The 17,887-nt window shown below is 32.2% G+C and overlaps 1 protein-coding gene across 5 annotated transcripts in view; it reads right to left on the bottom strand.

Moving 5' to 3' along the window:
- The window catches only part of Ythdc2 (YTH domain containing 2), a 79,487-nt gene extending 61,606 nt beyond the window's left edge, over positions 1-17,881 (bottom strand). For 2 of the 5 annotated variants that reach the window (XM_048792124.1, XM_015488458.2), the window contains exons 1-7: positions 17,740-17,881; positions 16,509-16,599; positions 10,584-10,780; positions 9,223-9,422; positions 3,953-4,119; positions 2,955-3,057; positions 1,982-2,138 (exon numbers count right to left, since the gene is read on the bottom strand). In XM_048792124.1, coding sequence (XP_048648081.1) covers positions 1,982-2,138; positions 2,955-3,057; positions 3,953-4,119; positions 9,223-9,422; positions 10,584-10,780; positions 16,509-16,597 — 913 coding nt within the window. In that variant the 5' untranslated portion in view covers positions 16,598-16,599; positions 17,740-17,881. The remainder of the gene's footprint in view (positions 1-1,981; positions 2,139-2,954; positions 3,058-3,952; positions 4,120-9,222; positions 9,423-10,583; positions 10,781-16,508; positions 16,600-17,739) is intronic. The other 3 variants (XM_048792122.1, XM_048792125.1, XM_048792123.1) reach the window with 2 other exon arrangements.
- Between the last annotated feature and the right edge of the window lie 6 nt (positions 17,882-17,887).

Below are 17,887 nucleotides of genomic sequence, written 5' to 3'. Positions count from 1 at the left end.
AAAAGCAAATTTTGTAGAATAAGTACTTAATTTGGGGCATATTAGAAGTGAGCTGCCTGTCAAGATATCTAAATTTAAAACTCTAGAGAACAATCTAAATTGAAAATAAAGATTCAAGAGTCATCAGTATATACCAGAAAACAGAAGCAAAGGGCACAATGAGAACTTCCAGGGAAATTAAGTATACATTTCCAATAGCTAGTGAAGTGTAACACAGAGCAGGGAAGAAGGAGGAAAGAAATCTAATGATAATAAGAAAGGAAGGGAGAGTGAATAGAAAGAAAGAAATGGATCAAGGGAATAATCCTAGCAAATGCCATGACTTAGGCACTCTGCAAAGGAAGAAAAACCCATATAGAAAGCACTATAATGTAGAGTAAAAGCCAGGAGACAGTAGTGCTAAATATATGGGATGTGAGCATTTCAGAAAGAAAAAAAAAAAAAAAAAAGAGGGCCAACTCTGAGAAATAACACAGAAAATTTAAGTTAAGATTGTTGACTAAAGGCTGGGGTTGCAGCTCAGTGGCTGGGTGCTTGCCTCATATGTATGAGGAACTGGGTTCAATCCTCGACACCACATAATAAAAAATAAATAAAAGTCTAAAACAATTTTTTTACTAAAATCTGAATATTAGACTTGGTAATTTCATCAGTGTCCAAAAAAAAAGTAAAAACTCATAAGCGAGTAGCCCTGTACACTTCAAAAATATAAATAATTTCAGCTTTTTGAAAATGTAAAATGGCAAAAGCTATTAAAATTGAAAGTCATATAGACTTTTCCTACTCAGCAATTTCACTTTCAAGACCTATCTCTAGAATTAAGAGTATATAAAGAATATACTATAAACATGCTCTTCTTAACATTTTTTTATATATGGTGAGGGTTGGGGAAGGGATCTAGAACTAATCTGAATGTCCAAAAATAAAGGAATGGTTAAATAAGCCATGGTACATCCATATTATGAAACTCTAAAGCAGCTGCTTAAAATAATGAACGAGACTCAGAGCTACTGAACTGGAGAACTGTTCATGATTTACTGTCATATAAATAAAGCAAATTACAAGTAATATATCAGGTATGTACTCAATCTTGTAAACCTTATATACATGCATATGTTTGTAAGAGGCTGGTCAACCTTAGCTGATATATACAATGCTTTTAAAACCCATAGTATCAAGAAATAAGAAATGGAACAAAAAGAAGACAGGGAAGATTTTCTCTATATATGAAGAAAACACATACAACTATACAACTTCTGTAACTTTTGAAAAGGAATTTATAATTTTTTTTTTAAGAATTGGGGGGAGTGGGATTGTGGCTCAGCGGTAGAGCACTCGCCTAGCATGGGTGGGGCCCGGGTTCGATCCTCAGCACCACATAAAAATAAAGGTATTGCATTGTGTCCATCTACACCTAAAAAATAAATATTAAAAAAATTGGGGAAAAATCAGTTCTTATTAAAAAACAAGAGCAAAAGTTAAATGTCACAATATTAAGAAATGAACGAGGAGTACACATGGGAGCACAGACTAGTTTACAAAGGAATCTAACAATAAAGGGAAGAAGCTATAGGTCAGAATTTAAAGGGAAACACAGGATCAAAATAAGGCATACTTCTTTTGTTTGTTTTTTTACGTTGTAGGTAGACACAATATCTTCATTTAATTTTTATGTGGTGCTGAGGATCGAACCTAATGCCTCACATGGGCTAGGTGAATACTCTACCACTGAGCCACAACTTCAGCCCCGCATATTTCTTTTTAAGAGTACCGAATTGGATTTACTACACAACACCAAACAGCTATAGAAGGAAAAAGAGAAGTATGAAACAGAGAACTATGATATCTATATCACAGGAAACAGAAATGGATACCCTCTACTTCCAAGCATTTTCCAATTTCTGTTAGAAAAATATATACAATCATACCCCAAACTGTTCTTTCATAAAAATTATAGATGAAAGTTTATAATTTAACTTACTATATATAACTGGACAACTTCCAAAATATCTTATAAAAAGATTTACATCTAAGGCAGCACTAGAAAGAATTAGTTTCAAAGTTGGATGCTTTTGCAACAAATCTCTTAACTTTGTAAGTAAAAAATCACTAAATCGATCCCTTTCATGCACTTCATCCTGCAATAAACAGAAATAAAACAATGGAACAATTAAAAGATTATGGAGGACTAAGTCTTTAAAATATTGGCACTACAGGACTTACATTAATTCAAATTAAACATGGACAAGGCCAATCATTTTTAATGGAACTTCTGGGTTATGGACAATTCAGAAATAATTGGACATTAACAACTTACTGTGGATGACAAAAGTTCTGCCTTTTATCGCACAGAATATGACTATAAAAACTATAATGAATTCAAATTAGTTATATTTCTGTTAACATCAGTCACAGGTGCATTCTTTGGTTTTCATAAGTTTCCAAGAGCTCTTATTAAAAGCTTATAGATTAAAAACTTAATCTAATATTTTTATAACACAAACTGGCTAAGGTTAGAATTCTTTTAATAAGAAGGTATCTCATCTTATTCCATCGGTGGCTAATTAATTTAATAGCTTAACCATGAAATTAAATGACTATAAAATATACACTTACAACTGGGAAATAAATGATATTAAAGAGGGATCAGATAACTAAGTATACAGATAAAACTTTCACAATTTCTGAAGAATTCTAATTACTTGCATTATTTTCACATATGAAAATTTTTACATTTTTAAAATGTCCTATTTTACCTCATAAGATCTGATAGTACAAAATACTTACTACCAAGTATTTACTTCTAATAATTATAGACACAAAGTAACTTGATTGAAATAGTCTTTTCAAAACAAAAAATTAGCTTTCATTTTTACCCTGTTCTATAAATGTAATTATGTACTTAAGTATTAAGCAACCTGAGTTATATATCCCAAATTCAGCAATATTCTTACCACAATAACATGTGTCACAGTTGACAATGTACTATCACCTGCCATCAGTGTACGAAGCAATACTCCATTAGTGCAAAATGTCAGAAGTGTCTTTGGAGAAACCCTTTTTATGAAATAAAAATAAAGTGCATAATTACAAATCTTGTACGTAATTAAAACAGTTATGTTAAATGATGACCTTATATGTACTTTACTCAGTATTGCTAAAATAATAGTATACTGATAAGTACAGCTTATTAGCAAAGTTATAAGAAATACATATTTTATGTCTAAGAAGCTCACAAATGTATTATTACTAACAGTTTTCTATTAACTAAGCACCTTGTTAAACAAGTTTTAAAAAAAAAAACTTAAAAACTTTTTGCTTGGAGAAAAAAACTGCATCACAAATGAAATCAATCTTTTTAATCTCTACTGAAAACAAAGAAATAGTACTTCTTTGTAAAGAAAGTATTATTAGCTCTACTGGAGGTTGAGCATCCTTAATTCAAAAATCCAAAATTCAAAGTGCTCAAAAGTTTTGGATTTCAGAGCATATGGGCTAAGGATATTCAACTAGTACAGTTTATACAAATACTCCAAAATTCAGAAACCTCCAAAATCTGATATACTTCTGCTCCCAACTATTTAGAATAAGGAATACTCAACCAATACTAATGACATTAAAACAGAGTCATTAACATTCAATGAGAGCTTACTATAACTTTACATCAAAGCTGTGCTTTACAGACCTTTATTAGCCTTTTTTATAGAGAAAATTGAGGTTCAGAGAGGTGAAAAAACTTGGCACTAGATTATGAATCTATGAAATGAGATTTGTATCTGTAATCCATAAACTCTTTTTTTTAAACTATTCAAAACCTCACTAAGTTTAGGCATGCCTTTGATATCCTAGTATAAACTTACTAACTTTTCAACAAACACGTTCTCTATTTTTAGTGAAATATATGCATTTAGTCTTTTCTAAACATTAAAGAAGATACAAGAACTGTCTTTACCTGCTTTCTAATCGGATCTGATAACCAATTGTTTGACCAATCCTTTCCCTTCTCTCTGCAGCAACTCTTTCTGCCACAGCAATAGCTGCTAATCGTCTTGGTTGAGTACAAAATATACGGCAGGGGATACCATTTTTAAAGCAATCATCTAAAAGGAACTGAGGAATCTGAAATGAAAATTTTAAAATACTATGATATGTATTTTGCACACCCTGAAAATCCAAATAAACCAACTGAAACACCAATAGAACTAAAAGTTCAATAACATGTTCAAATAAAATAATCATAAAATCAACAGTTTTCATGTAACTGGTAATAATTAAAAATATAATTTGGGCTGAGATTGTGGCTCAGTGGTAGAGTGCTAGCTTAGCACATGTGAGGCACTGGATTTGATCCCAAGCACGACATAATAAAAGAAAAAAAAGCTAAATAATAAAAAATAAACAAAATAAAAGTATTGGATCCATTGAAAACTTTTTAAAAAAGAAAATATAATTTAAAAGATCTTATTCTTGTTTTTGTTTCTGTTTTAATTCAGGGGCACTCGACCACTGAATAATATCCCCAGCCCTCTTTCATATTTTTTTTTTTTTTGAGATTGAACTGTACTCTTTTATTGGTTGTTCAAAACATTACAAAGCTCTTGACACAGAGACAGGGTCTCACTGAGTTGCTTAGCGCCTTGCTTTTTGCCGAGGCTAACTTTGAACTCGTGATCCTCTTGCCTCAGCCTCCTGGGCTGCTGGGATTACTGGCGTGGGCCACCAGGCCTGGCAAGATCTTGTTCTTGTTAGATATTAAAATTAAAATATTTTAAATTAAATTTATCAAAAATATTTAAGGATTATATGAAGACAATATAATGCTGTTGAAAAATAAAAGACCGGAATATGTAAAGAATATGTAAAGAAATACATTATATTCGTAGATGGGAATAATCACTATTGGAAAAACTTTAGCTGTCCCCAAAATCATTCTAAGAATCAGTGAAATAATAATCTAAATTCCACTGTGCTTTTTTAAATAGTGAAAAGCATAAAGAAGACAAATAGCCTATAATCCCAGGGCTGCAAATATTTTTCTAAGAATAAAATTCAAGCAGGTCATAAAGATTTGAAATGAAAAGTAAGTTTTACCCAGCCATAGCCATAATGCTCTCTATAAACTACTTATAGTTTCTCATGAACTATTTCAAGAAAAATAATTCACAAAATTCAGGATGTTTATGTATACAAACATTTTTTATTAAAAGTGATTACTGTATTTAATGTTTAAATTTGCATTTTCTTTTCACCTATCAGATATACCTAATGCATTTTAACAGCTACACATTCCATCTTACGGATGTGCTATAATTTAACAAATATGACTACACATTAAGTAATTTTCAGTTTTTTAACCTGTTAATGGTGTTATAGCTTGCTATTAAAAACAATGCTGCAGTTAAATCTATTCTCATATACTTATGTAGATTTATGTATTATAAATTACTGGAAATAAAGATTTCAAAGTGTGTACATTCATAACCTCAATAGAAAAACTATCAAATTGTTCTCCAAAACAATTGATACTCCTACCAACAAAGCAAAAAGGCTATTTTCCAATATGCAAATACAGAATATCATCAATTTTTAAAATTTCTGCCAATGATAAATATATTTTGGTTTTTATTCTTCAAGTATGAGTAGGAAAGATCTTTTCATATAAACCTTATTAGCCTCTAGGATGAACTTTACTTATTCATCTAGAAGCATAAATGTAAAAGAACTGTCAAAAATATTTTTAAAGAAAAGATAAATATATCATTTTCAAACTACAGAAATTCAAGATAAAAGAAAAACTTCTGACAGAAAACTGGAAAAAAAATACTTAAGAGGCAAAAATAAGAATTACATCTGACTTCTCAATAGACACCATGCAAGCAAGAAAAGAGCAGACTAAAATTAAATGTTGAGAGAAAACAGTCAACCAACCTAGAATTCTATGTTACAAAATTTCCTTCAAAAGAAGTAATAATGAGTTTGTTAGGTGAACAAAAATTGAGAGAATTTGTTGCCAGTAAACATGCCTTGAAAGAAATGTATTTTTTTAAGTTCTTTAAAGATATAGAAAATAATATAGGGCAGACACTCAGATCTTCATAAAGAAAGGAAGAACAGCAAAGAATGAAAAGTGAAGGTAAAATAATTATAATTTTCCCTTATAATAACTATAATTTTTCATTATTGACCTAATGGAAAATAATAGCAACAAAATGTATTTGATTATGTATGTTTATATATATATGTATATACATATGTTTAATCTTGTGTTTATATGTATATATGTGTATGCTTATATACAAGTGAAATGAGTGACAGTGACAATACAATTGATAGTACAAAGGAATTAGAACTAATTTGCTATTTAAGTTATTCACACTGTGAAGTGGGGTATTATTTGAAACTGAACTTGGATTAGTTGTAAATGTATATTGCAAATTCTATAGAAACCACTCAAAAAAGTAGAAGATAATGAAGAGAAGTGTTTTGCTATATACTGTAAACTACAAAAAATAAAAAAGCAGACTCTTGGTGCAGGAATAGATAATGAAATTAGAGATATATAACAAAAATTCCAGAAATAGACCCAAGTACACAGAAACTTAATATTTGATCAAAAACTACATATTATAGGGGAAGAGAATAGGTTATCAGACAAAGGTTATATTTGAACATCTAGACATTGACAAAAAAATTTCTACCTGATATGATACAATAAATTCCTAGTGAATTTTTCAAATGACAATATGAGCATAAAATATTTATAGGAAATGTTTTTTAATTTGATGGTAAGAAAATTCCTCCTTTAGCATGGTTCAAAGTCTTAAAGATTGACAGATTTTATTAAATAAAAATTTTAGATTGCCAATATGATAAACATTGATTTTTATTTCTTCAACTATAAGTGAAATATAATATCTTTTCATACATATTGTATAACATAAGCAAAGATACCATAAGTAAAACTAAAATCAAATTAAAAATTCTGAGAAATTAACATGTTTAACAGACAACAGGCATATATCCTTAATATATAAAGTGTTCTAAAAATAAATTCAAAACTTTCAATACTGTCAATACTGTTTTAATGCTAATTCTTTTCAGAGTTATTACACAATAACTAGTTAATCTAACTATTAAAATTTTTAATACGGTATTCTTAATCTGGTATTTGCAATTCTAGGAATTTATCTCATTGAAACTTCCACAAATAAGCAAAGAAACATTATGATACATCATAAGAAAGTAAATACAACACATAATACCAAAATTCCTGCTCTATTTCCTAGTTATATTAACCATGGCAGCTTAATATCCATAAATTCTAGCTTTTATTCCTTATCTCTAAAAAGATAATTAAATAAATCTACATACTTTGAACTTATTGAAAGGCTGAACTAAGACAGCTCTTGTAAAAACTCAGCATACCATAAACATTTTTTTAATCATTGTTTTTTATCATTATAAAAATATTCAGGAATACTATACGTAGGTGTTTTTAAAATGAAGTATATCTCTAGGTAGTAACATGGAAAACCTCCAGTTTCTGAGATGAAAAAAGTAACATGCCATTATCCCATGTTTGTTTTTAAAAAACATCATCACATATCAATGCTTATAAAGAGACCTTTGGGGTTTTTAAAATATAAAATAAATCAGTGCTGAGAGAGATAAAAAACAAAACATACATTATCCCCCACTTCCTTCCCCAAAGAAAAACTGAAACGTATCCAAAGTTTCTCACAACAGGTAGAAAGCGTGACGGGAAAATTATAATTCTATTTTTCACTTTCTCTGTAATATTTTCCATAATGTTTGAGTTTTGTAAAACAAATATGAATAAGGGGAATTACAAATCAATCAGACATTCAAAGAGATTCTTCAAAGTGACTCTATGGAATTTCACTAAGTCATACAAGGACTTATGCTGAAGAAAAAACATATTTTGTCTTCAGACAAAAATGAATTATTTAGCTCATTTTAAGGTTTAAATGACTAAGTCCTACAAATAAATAACTAAAAAAGTTTTTAGATATAGTCAACTTCTCTGTTATGGTTTGAATGTGTCTCCCAAAAGTTTGTGAGTTCAAAACTTAATATCCAAATTCTTATATTAATGGTGTTCAGGTGAGGTCTTTCTGATGAGGATCAGATGAGGTAAAGCAGGTAGGGCTGCCATGACAGCATTACCAACTTAATAAGAACAGAAATCCAAGTTGGCATATATGCTTTGTTTAGCCAAGGGATGCCCTCTACCACGTTATGATTCTGAAAACCATCACCAGTGACCAGTGCCATGTTCTTGGACTTCCCAGGTTCCATTAACTAAATAAACCTTTATTCCTTACAAACTGACTACTTATTAAGCCAACCAATATAACTATAAGAAATGTTGGGCTGGGGTTATAGCTCAGTGGTAGAGTGCTAGCCTAGCACGTGTGAATGGGTTTGATCCTCAGCACCACATATAAATAAATAAAGGTACTGCGTCCATCTACAACTAAAAATATTTTTTAAAAATCTTAATTGTCGAAACTAAATTTTGTCTATGAAAGAAATGTTACTTTTATATGAACCTCAATCAATAGCAAGATAATTTTAATACCCATCACAAAATGCTGAAACTTAAAAGAATGTAAGCAAGAGATGGTTGTGTTGCACCATATTTACTTTCCAGTTTTTATCATGTGAGTGGAACTTCATAGCAAAGATATGCTTTGATTCTAAACATCCAAGTCAAACATATTTCTATTAATTCTATTCCTCAAACTATATTAATTTTTTATTGCTTTTACTTTAGCTGCTATGTACAAAACGCCATGTATGCCAAGTGCTTTATAGAGATAGCTTCTCTAAATCTTACCCTTAAAAAAGTAGCAGTCTCATTTTATAAGTGAAGACTCTACCTCACAGAGATTATAAAACTAGCCTAAAACTTCACATCAAATAAGTGAGGAACTGAAATTTGAACTCCAGATCTGAGCCCATGTTTCTTCCATAATACCAATCTGCATTTTCACCTCTATTTTAGATTTAAGATAAACTACTCTATAGTTATAAAATAAATAATTTATAATATTTCCTTTCTACAAATTCTCAAAATGTACTCCCAGTAATATTTCTGAAATAACCACTAGTATAATAACCATAATTCTATTTTTCTGTTTATAAACACAAGTAGAATAAACTTGATATAAAACTACAACATGGGATAGAGAAACAAACCTGTGTGGTCTTTCCAGACCCAGTTTCTCCTACAATCAAAACTACTTTATTTTCCTTAATTATTTTTACAATTTCTTCTTGTTTCTCAAACACTGGCAAAGACTGCCTGAATGAGTCAAATTCAGATTCTCCTCTTTTCACTGGAACTTGAGGTATGCCATTGTTGAGTCGCCCACTTGTTTTACTCATTTCCCGGTTTTCTTTGAAAATGAATGGAAAAACAAAAAAATTATAATCAACATTGAAAAAGAAGTGTTCAATGCTTCATGTTTTTCTCCTATACTTACTATAGAATATACTACAAATTTCAGTACCAACATAGATGAATAAAAATTGACTCTTTAATAATCATTAAAAACACAATTTTGATAATCTAAATTATTTTCAGGTTTACCACAAGTTTCCATCAGTAGTATCACAGAAAATTAAATTTTTATAGTAGGAAAGAATGTGCATTATATTTATAAGAATTGTGACATACAATATGAAAACATATTACAGAAAAAGAAAATAACCTATATATTCTAAATTTATACATGTATGATTAAGTGAGAAACAGGATTACATGTGTAAATACAAGGTTGGAATGCTTCACAAATTTCCTAGTTGAGCCTTTTAGCAATATCCACATTTAACATAAGAAGGAATAAAAAAGATATGTTTTATATTCTCCATGTAGTTCCAAATAAGTTTTGTCTGCCTATATTTAAAACAAGTTATTTGATATTGAAGACCATATATTTGCTGCAGACCTGCTCCAAAAGACAGCGATAATTATGCAAATCTGTCACTATAGGTAATAAAATAAATGTCTCACTTTGGGAGTTATTTTTCCAAATAGTAAAATTACAACTTCATTTTCTAACCAAAATAATAATTTTTCTACACTGGAGCCATTTAATGAACTAAAGAGTCTACCAATCCATTAACAGATACTAAAGCCCCATTTCAAAATTTTATTCATTAATGCATCAAGGCAGTATATATATCCCTGTTTAGTTTGCTGGCTGGTTGAATGACTTTAAACAAATCATTTAACTCTTCATAGGGCAAACGTTGCCATGAGGCCTTTTATAATGGGTTAGTATACTGCCTAGCATACAATATGTGCTCAGTAAATGTTAGCTATTGCTATAATGCTTAAAAAAAAAAAAAAAAAAAAAAAAAAACTTGGTTCAACTCCATGACAAGCCTTAAAACTGCATTTTGTTCCCAAATTTTCACAACTCTTAATCATTTCTAACAAACTATTCAAACTGAGAAAACTTATTTCTTATAAGTTTTTAAAAATAAATCTAAATGGAAAAAGAATAGTCATCAAATAACAGGGTAAACAAAGAAGCTCACCAGAAAATACATACCAGCTTCAACTGCAAACACATTTCCTCTTTCTGTTTTAGGCAGAAGTTCAGTTCGCTCTTTATTGGTAACAGGAAATCTCTGAATTAGGCTCCTAATAGCATGCTTTGTATTATGAGTCAAATTACAGGTCATCATTGCATGAGCTGTTTCTGATCCATCTTTCTTCTTCACAGTTAGGTATCTATTTGCTCCCTTTCTGAATATTAATAAAAATCATTTGTTTACTACATACAGTCAACTAGTTCACATATCATGTATGCCTACTTTTCTCAAGCAAAACATTTTTAAAAAATCAAAACACTTTTGGGATAAAATGCTAAACATCCTCCCAAAATGCAATAAAGAGAAATTTAGGGCTAAAATGGCCACAAGACTATTTTCAATTAAAATTTCAAAATGTGGCAAATTTTAATTTGAAATCAGCAAAAAAAAGGGGGGGGAGGCTTACTTTTCCAGAAGTGTTGAAAATTTGTCTTTAGCAGACTTTATGGTAGACTTAAACATCACCAGTTAATACATGCTGTGAAGCATATAGAGCAGAGCGGGGTGGGGTTGGGGTGGGGTTCTAAACAAAAGAACCTAAAAGTGACAATGAAGAAGCTATGGCTGACTGTTCAGATTAATGTGTCCCATTTGAATGCTTCCACAGTATGTTGGTAATGTCACACTCCCATGAAAACCTGTTAAAAGTGCCAGTTTTAGTGGCTGAACCAAAAATTCATAAAACAGAATTTCTGGTAACTATTTCAGATACATTTTTTCTTAATAGAACAAATTTTTCAAAGCTTCAGGCTCTTTAATTAAAAGGTAATGATGATCTATAACTATTCAAGTTATTTCCTGGAAATTCATTTCTTTATATCCAGTACAGAACTGACCATGTCTTTTATACTTCTGTAGCTCCAAAAACACTAGGTTAAATGCTATACACACAGGAAATCCTCAAGTGTTCTGAATGATTTAAAAACACAAGGCTATTATCTGGCACTAATTGTACTGAGAGCTCAGGCCCTGAAGGCTCACAAGACATGGGTTTGAATCCCAGTTCTACCACTTACTGGCTGTGGTGCCATAAGAAAATTATTTAATGGCTCAAGTCTAAGATTATAATATCTATTTCAAAGGAATATTATGTGATTAAAATGATATACTGTCAAGTACATTTCACTAAAAGTAAACATAATAGTTACAGATAAAAATATCTGTAATTTCCATAGTGTAAAAGTAATCATGTCAGGAGGTTTTACTATGTTCCACCTTCAGCATGGGCTCTAACATAAATGAAAGTTATTATATAATTATCAGAGAAAATTTTTATTTTTTATTTTTTTATTTTTTTGGTAATGGTGATTGAACCCAGGGGCGTTTTACCATTGAGCTACATCCCAACTCCCTTTTTTTTTTTTTTTTTTTAATTTTGAGAAGGGATCTCACTAAATTGCTGAGGTTGGCCTTGAACTTCCCATTCTTCTACCTCAACCTCCCAAGTTGCTGAGATTACAGGTGGATGTGCCACCACATCTGGCTGATTTCCATTTTACAAAATGCTTTACCATTTATTAACATAACCAGCATATTATAGAAAAAAGCAACAGAGTCATAAATACAACAACTATTACTTACTTTGATAATTTTTATGATTCTAATTAGATTTAAATTTTGTAATCAATATCTTCATTATAAAAACGATATTAAACTGGAAACTGACCTATACAGTTTTACCTATATAAGGCTTCTAAATGAGGCTTTTATTTTACAACAATTTTAAATTTCTGACGATTCCTTACTAAATACTAAATATATGGTTTCTATCATCATACATTAATTGAGCACCTACTTTAGGCCAGGCACTGTGGTAGAAACTAGAATTACAATGTTGAGTAAAATATACTCTCCTTCTTCAACAATCCTACAATCAAATTAATAGTCAAAATGAAACCTTCCTAATACAGGTTGCCTAACAGCTTTTATTTATAAAAACAATTCACATTAAGCAGGTGCAATGACATAGCCATTACCATTTAAAATGTATTGAATTCAGATTTAGCACAGATGGTAGGGCAGAAACACAGCATAAAGTTGACAGTTTCTATGTTTAATAAAAATCCACCTGTGGCTATTAGTGCTTGTTCCTACCACATTCAGCATCACAGTGACAGTATCACAAAAGGATCAATGAAATTTTTGGTAAAATATTCACCTCATCATTGAATGAAATATTCAGTATAGTAGAGATTACGTACTGCTACATTAACTGAAACACTAAAATTTTATCAGGTATTCATTCCAAGGCTATTGATACTATGTTTTGATGAAAAACATAAAAATCCCCTTTCTAAAGAAAAATTAACTAGAAACTAGCCACAGAAAATAATGCTACATAAATAACTTCACAAGAATTTTGGGTTTTTTTGTGCCAGGGATTGAGCCCAAGGACACTTAACTACTGAGCCACATCCCCTAGCCCTTTTTTTATTTTCTTACTTTGAGAAAGGGTCTCACTAAGTTGCTTAGGGCCTCACTAAGTTGCTGAGGCTGGCTTTGAACTTGCGATCCTCCTGCCTCAACCTTCCACGCCTCTGGGATTACGGAAGTACACCACCATGGCCAGCTAGAATTTTTTAAATAACAAAATGCAACCCCCACATGCAGTTTTTAAGCATAAAAGCAAATGCTCAATGGGGATGGCAAAAGGGGAGACTTTGGTCAACAGGTCCAAAGTTATAGTTAAATAAGAAGAATAAGTTCTGGTGTTCTACTTCACAGTATAATGACTATAGTTAACAATAAGGCACATTTCAAAATAGCTATGAGAGAATTTTTTAAAGTTCTCACACACACACACACACACACACACACAATTTTCACCACCAAGAAATGATAAATATTTAAGGTGATATATATGCTAAATTACCCTGATTTCTACAATGTATATATGTATCAAAACATCACAATGTATTCTATAAATATATAAAATTATTAGTCAATTAAAAATAAAAATTAACTAAAACTAATGTAATAATATTATAGATAAGAATTTCTTATCTGTAATTTCAAAGTGTAAAAATAACCAATGCATGTTATAGTGAAGTTGTGGCATTTCAATGGCTTCTTTCTTTGGAAGAAAAATGATGGGAGTTGAGAACTTAGCTCAATGGTAGAGCACAAACAGCATATACAAGGCCCTGGGTTCAATCCCTAGTATCCCATCAGCACCACCAAAAAAAGAAAAATGATGCTATAACCAATCAAATTTGATACAATTTTTTTATTAATCCATTTATCAGTTTACTAAACATGTTATTAAGCATTTAACATAAACAGCCATATGCCTTAATATTCTCCATTTTCCAAATCTGAAAACAATTTAAAAGATCATCTAAAAGAGGCTGGGGGTATAGCTCAGTGGTAGATTATTTCACATATACTACCCTGGGTTTGATGCCCAGCACAAAAAAAAAAGAAAGAAAGAAAGAAAAAAAATTATCTAACAAGCCAAAGAAATGACTACTTAAAAAGATGACAGCCAGGCCTGGGATTGTGGCTCAGTAATAGAGTGCTTGCTTAGCATGTGTGAGGCACTGGGTTCAATTCTCAGCACCGCATATAAATAAATGAATAAATGTCCATCAACATCTAAAAAAAAAGATTAAAAAAAAAGATGACAGCCATCAAGGAGTTAATGCCTCTAAAAAAAACAAGACATTCATTAGATGCCTACTAAATATAAATACTTAATTTCTTATACCCTATATTTATACTTCCCTTAAGCAGGGAGATAAAAGATCTAAATCATTTTCACCCCAATACTGTAACTAATACAGAATTACAAATTTATTAAAGTTTAACATATTATTTTTTAATATATTAATATGGACTTTTTTGGGCTGGGGATGTGGCTCAAGCTGTAGCGCGCTCGCCTGGTATGCGTGCGGCCCGGGTTCGATCCTCAGCACCACATACAAAGAAAGATGTTGTGTCCGCCAAATACTAAAAAATAAATATTAAAATTCTCTCTCTCTCACTCTCTCTTTAAAAAAAAAAAATATGGACTTTTTTATGACTAATTAGAAACTTAATAGTTTAATAACCAACCAAATAACTTTGCCACTAAAATGAATACAGCTGCTTTCATGCTATATCCACAGTTTGTAGTAAATTTGTTCTTAGTATGGCCTTATTGGACTATAAGTACCTGGAAAATGAGACCTCCCACACATTATTTTTGACCTAACTTCTTGGAGCACCCAGAACATTGCTATAAACTCACAATGAACATCAAAATGAATTAACTAAGCAGGGCATACACCTGTAATCCAGCTACTCAGAAGGCTGAGGCAGGTAGATCACAACTTCAAGGCCAATCTGGGCAAACTCAGCAAGAACCTACCTCAAAACAAAATTTAAAAAGGGGTGGTGATACAGATTAGAGATAGGACCCTGTGTATTCTAGGCAAGTGCTCTGAGTTCAACTCCCAGTACCCTCCCCCACAAAAAAATAATTATTTTAGTTACACATTAACTGTTCAAATTCTGGCTCTGCCACTTATTAGCTATGTGATTTTAAGAAAATTACTTACCACCTCTAAGCTTTCATGGCCTCACCTGTTATATAGGTACCAGATGTTAATAAAAAAACCTATCTTATTAAACTATTGAGAGAATTAAGTGATAATCCATTTAAAGCATCTAGCACAGTGACTGTTGCATAAGAGCACTTCAGTGTTAGCTGCTGTTATTATCACTGAATATAGCAGGGTTTCTTTTTAATGGTGTCAAAAAATTCCTCAAGAGACATTACTACTTTGAACCCTTATAAGATGAAAGGGTAAAACTGAAAAGAGGTATACCCTTCTAGTCAAGGTGAGTAGATTACTTCAGTACCTATTAAGTAGTGACTGTAACAGTCATGGGATAAGAACCACATACGTGGAAAATCTACTTTCACATACTTAGTATTTTTTCATTCCACAAGTTTTTAACCATTAATTTTGTAAACTTCATTTTGTCTAACTTGCATTAAAAGAGGAAAAGATTTTGCTTTGGTTATAAACAAGTCACAGACTCAGAAAAGTATTCTCTTAGGACCAAAACACAATGATTTCAGTTGAGGAAAAAAATTAAACAAAGATGAAATGGAATTTTTTTAAAATACTTTTTTAGTTGTCAATAGACTTTATTGTGTTTATTTATATGTGGTGCTGAGAACTGAACCCAGTGCCTCACAAATGCTAGGCAAGCATTCTACCACTGAGCCACAACCCCAGCCCAGAAAAGTATTCTCTTAGGACCAAAACACAATGATTTCAGTTGACGAAAAAAATTAAACAAAGACGAGATGGAATTTTTGGCATGTGAAACCTGACTTTCAAAGAAAACTTTAGTAGAAGATATACTAAATATCACAAAATGGAGGTATTACTACAAGAAGACTATCTTCACTAAAAGATGAGCAACTATTAAAACTAAAACCAAAGTACATTCAACTTGTTAGGAAGAGATGGAAAACAAAATCCATCACATGTCTTCATTTTGAAAGAAAGGCTACCAGACGACCACAGTGGCACAGGTTTGTAATCTCAGAGACTCCAGAGGCTGAAGCAGGAGGATCACCAGCTCAAGACCAGCCTTGGCAATTAGTGAGACCCTATGCAATTTGGGGTGGGGTTGTACCTCAGTGGCAGAGCACTTGCATAGCACGTGTGGGGCACTAGGTTCAATCCTCAGCACCACATAAAAATAAATACATAAAATAAAGGTACTGTGTCCACCTACAATTAAAAAAAATTTATTTCAAATTTTTTAAAAATTAAAACAATAAAATAAAAGGGGTGGGATGTGGTTCAGTGGTTAAGTACCATGACATATTTATCCCTTTTTTTAATAAATAATCTGTTTTAAAATAAGAAAAACTATCAGCTTACCCTTTACTTTTAGAAACTAAACCAAGAGATTGACTCAACCGATGAATAAAGGCTCTTTCAGTACTGGTCAGTGAAGAAGGAAATTCCATTTCTACATAAAAAAAAAAAAAAAGTTGTACCATTTGTGGATGAACAATTTTCTTTCAAGTAATATATAAAAATGCAAATTACAAAAAACACATAAGCATATAGTCAAATTATATTTTGTGAAAAGAATTCAATAACCACTGAATGCTTACCAGAATTCTGATATTAATTTTTTTGAACCATGTAATGAACCTAAATATTATAAAGGACTCTGATGCTTACCAAAGACTGCTGGAATCTTGAGCTGATATAATGACTGATGAACATAATTTAGTATTTTTACATAGTCCTTACTTGCTTAATTAACAAAATGTTTATTTCCTTCAACAATGAGAATATGCAAGCATTAGTTCTCAACATGAAACTCCACTGTCTTTGCTTTCAAAACTATACCGAATTTATATTCCATTATTTTGGATGAGATTTATTGTTACATAGTGCTGATACTTTACGTCTGTTTTAGTAGAAGTTCAAAACTACTCTTCCAGGTCACCCAGTTTGGACTGAAACTAAAAAGTCTTCTATTTAAGTCAGCAAAACGGAGGGAGCATTCAATGATGCTGTACAGACACCACAGGTGAGCTGCTGGTCCTGAATTATAGGACCCAAGACAGAGTCTTCTAAGGTGTGGAATAGCTTCGTAGGCCAAGAGAAGTTTAATTTGTCAAAGTGTTTAGCATGATGTTACTAAGATTTAAACATTTTGCAAGTGCATTTACTTATCTGTTTGGCTTCCTTCTTTTGTAGCTTAAATGTTAACTAGTTAAGGCTAAGCCTGCTTTTAAATAACGTAAGTGTAGAGGCTTACCAATACCCAAAAAACGCTGCCCTAGCTGCCCAAGGCTGCTCAAAGTCCTGGAAAAAGAAAAACTTCCCGCTTGGGAGCAACTTGACCTTCCCGCCTTCTGATGCCAGGCAAGTGCTGGTCAGTAACCCAGCGGACCCGCACGGCAGCTTGCGGTTCTTCACTTCCCACCGTAGGGGCACCACCGCGCTCCAACCCGGGCTGAGCCTCGTAGGGCTGCCAGGTGGGCGGCCCCGGTCTCCCCTCCTGTTCTGGGGCAGCCCCATCACTCAGGGGATCCAGTTTGCTGGCCGGGGGCGAAGGGCCGTCGGCCTGCGGGGTCCCTGTCTGGAACCGCACCTCTCTGGTCCCCGTATCGGAAGCGCTCCAGAGCGATATTGACTGCGATCTTCACCTCCTCGTCGATACGAATGTCCTTCAGGCCCTTGGCCCGGCCGCCGCCCCCAGGGCCACACGGAGCGGGGCCTCCCCCTCCGCCTCCAGTCCC

This window comes from Marmota marmota, unplaced genomic scaffold, assembly GCF_001458135.2.
Source record: "Marmota marmota marmota unplaced genomic scaffold, marMar, whole genome shotgun sequence".
NCBI classification, from domain to species: Eukaryota; Metazoa; Chordata; class Mammalia; order Rodentia; family Sciuridae; genus Marmota; species Marmota marmota.
The sequence above is the reverse complement of the archived record's forward strand: the minus strand, read 5'-3'. Positions and strand labels throughout refer to the sequence as shown.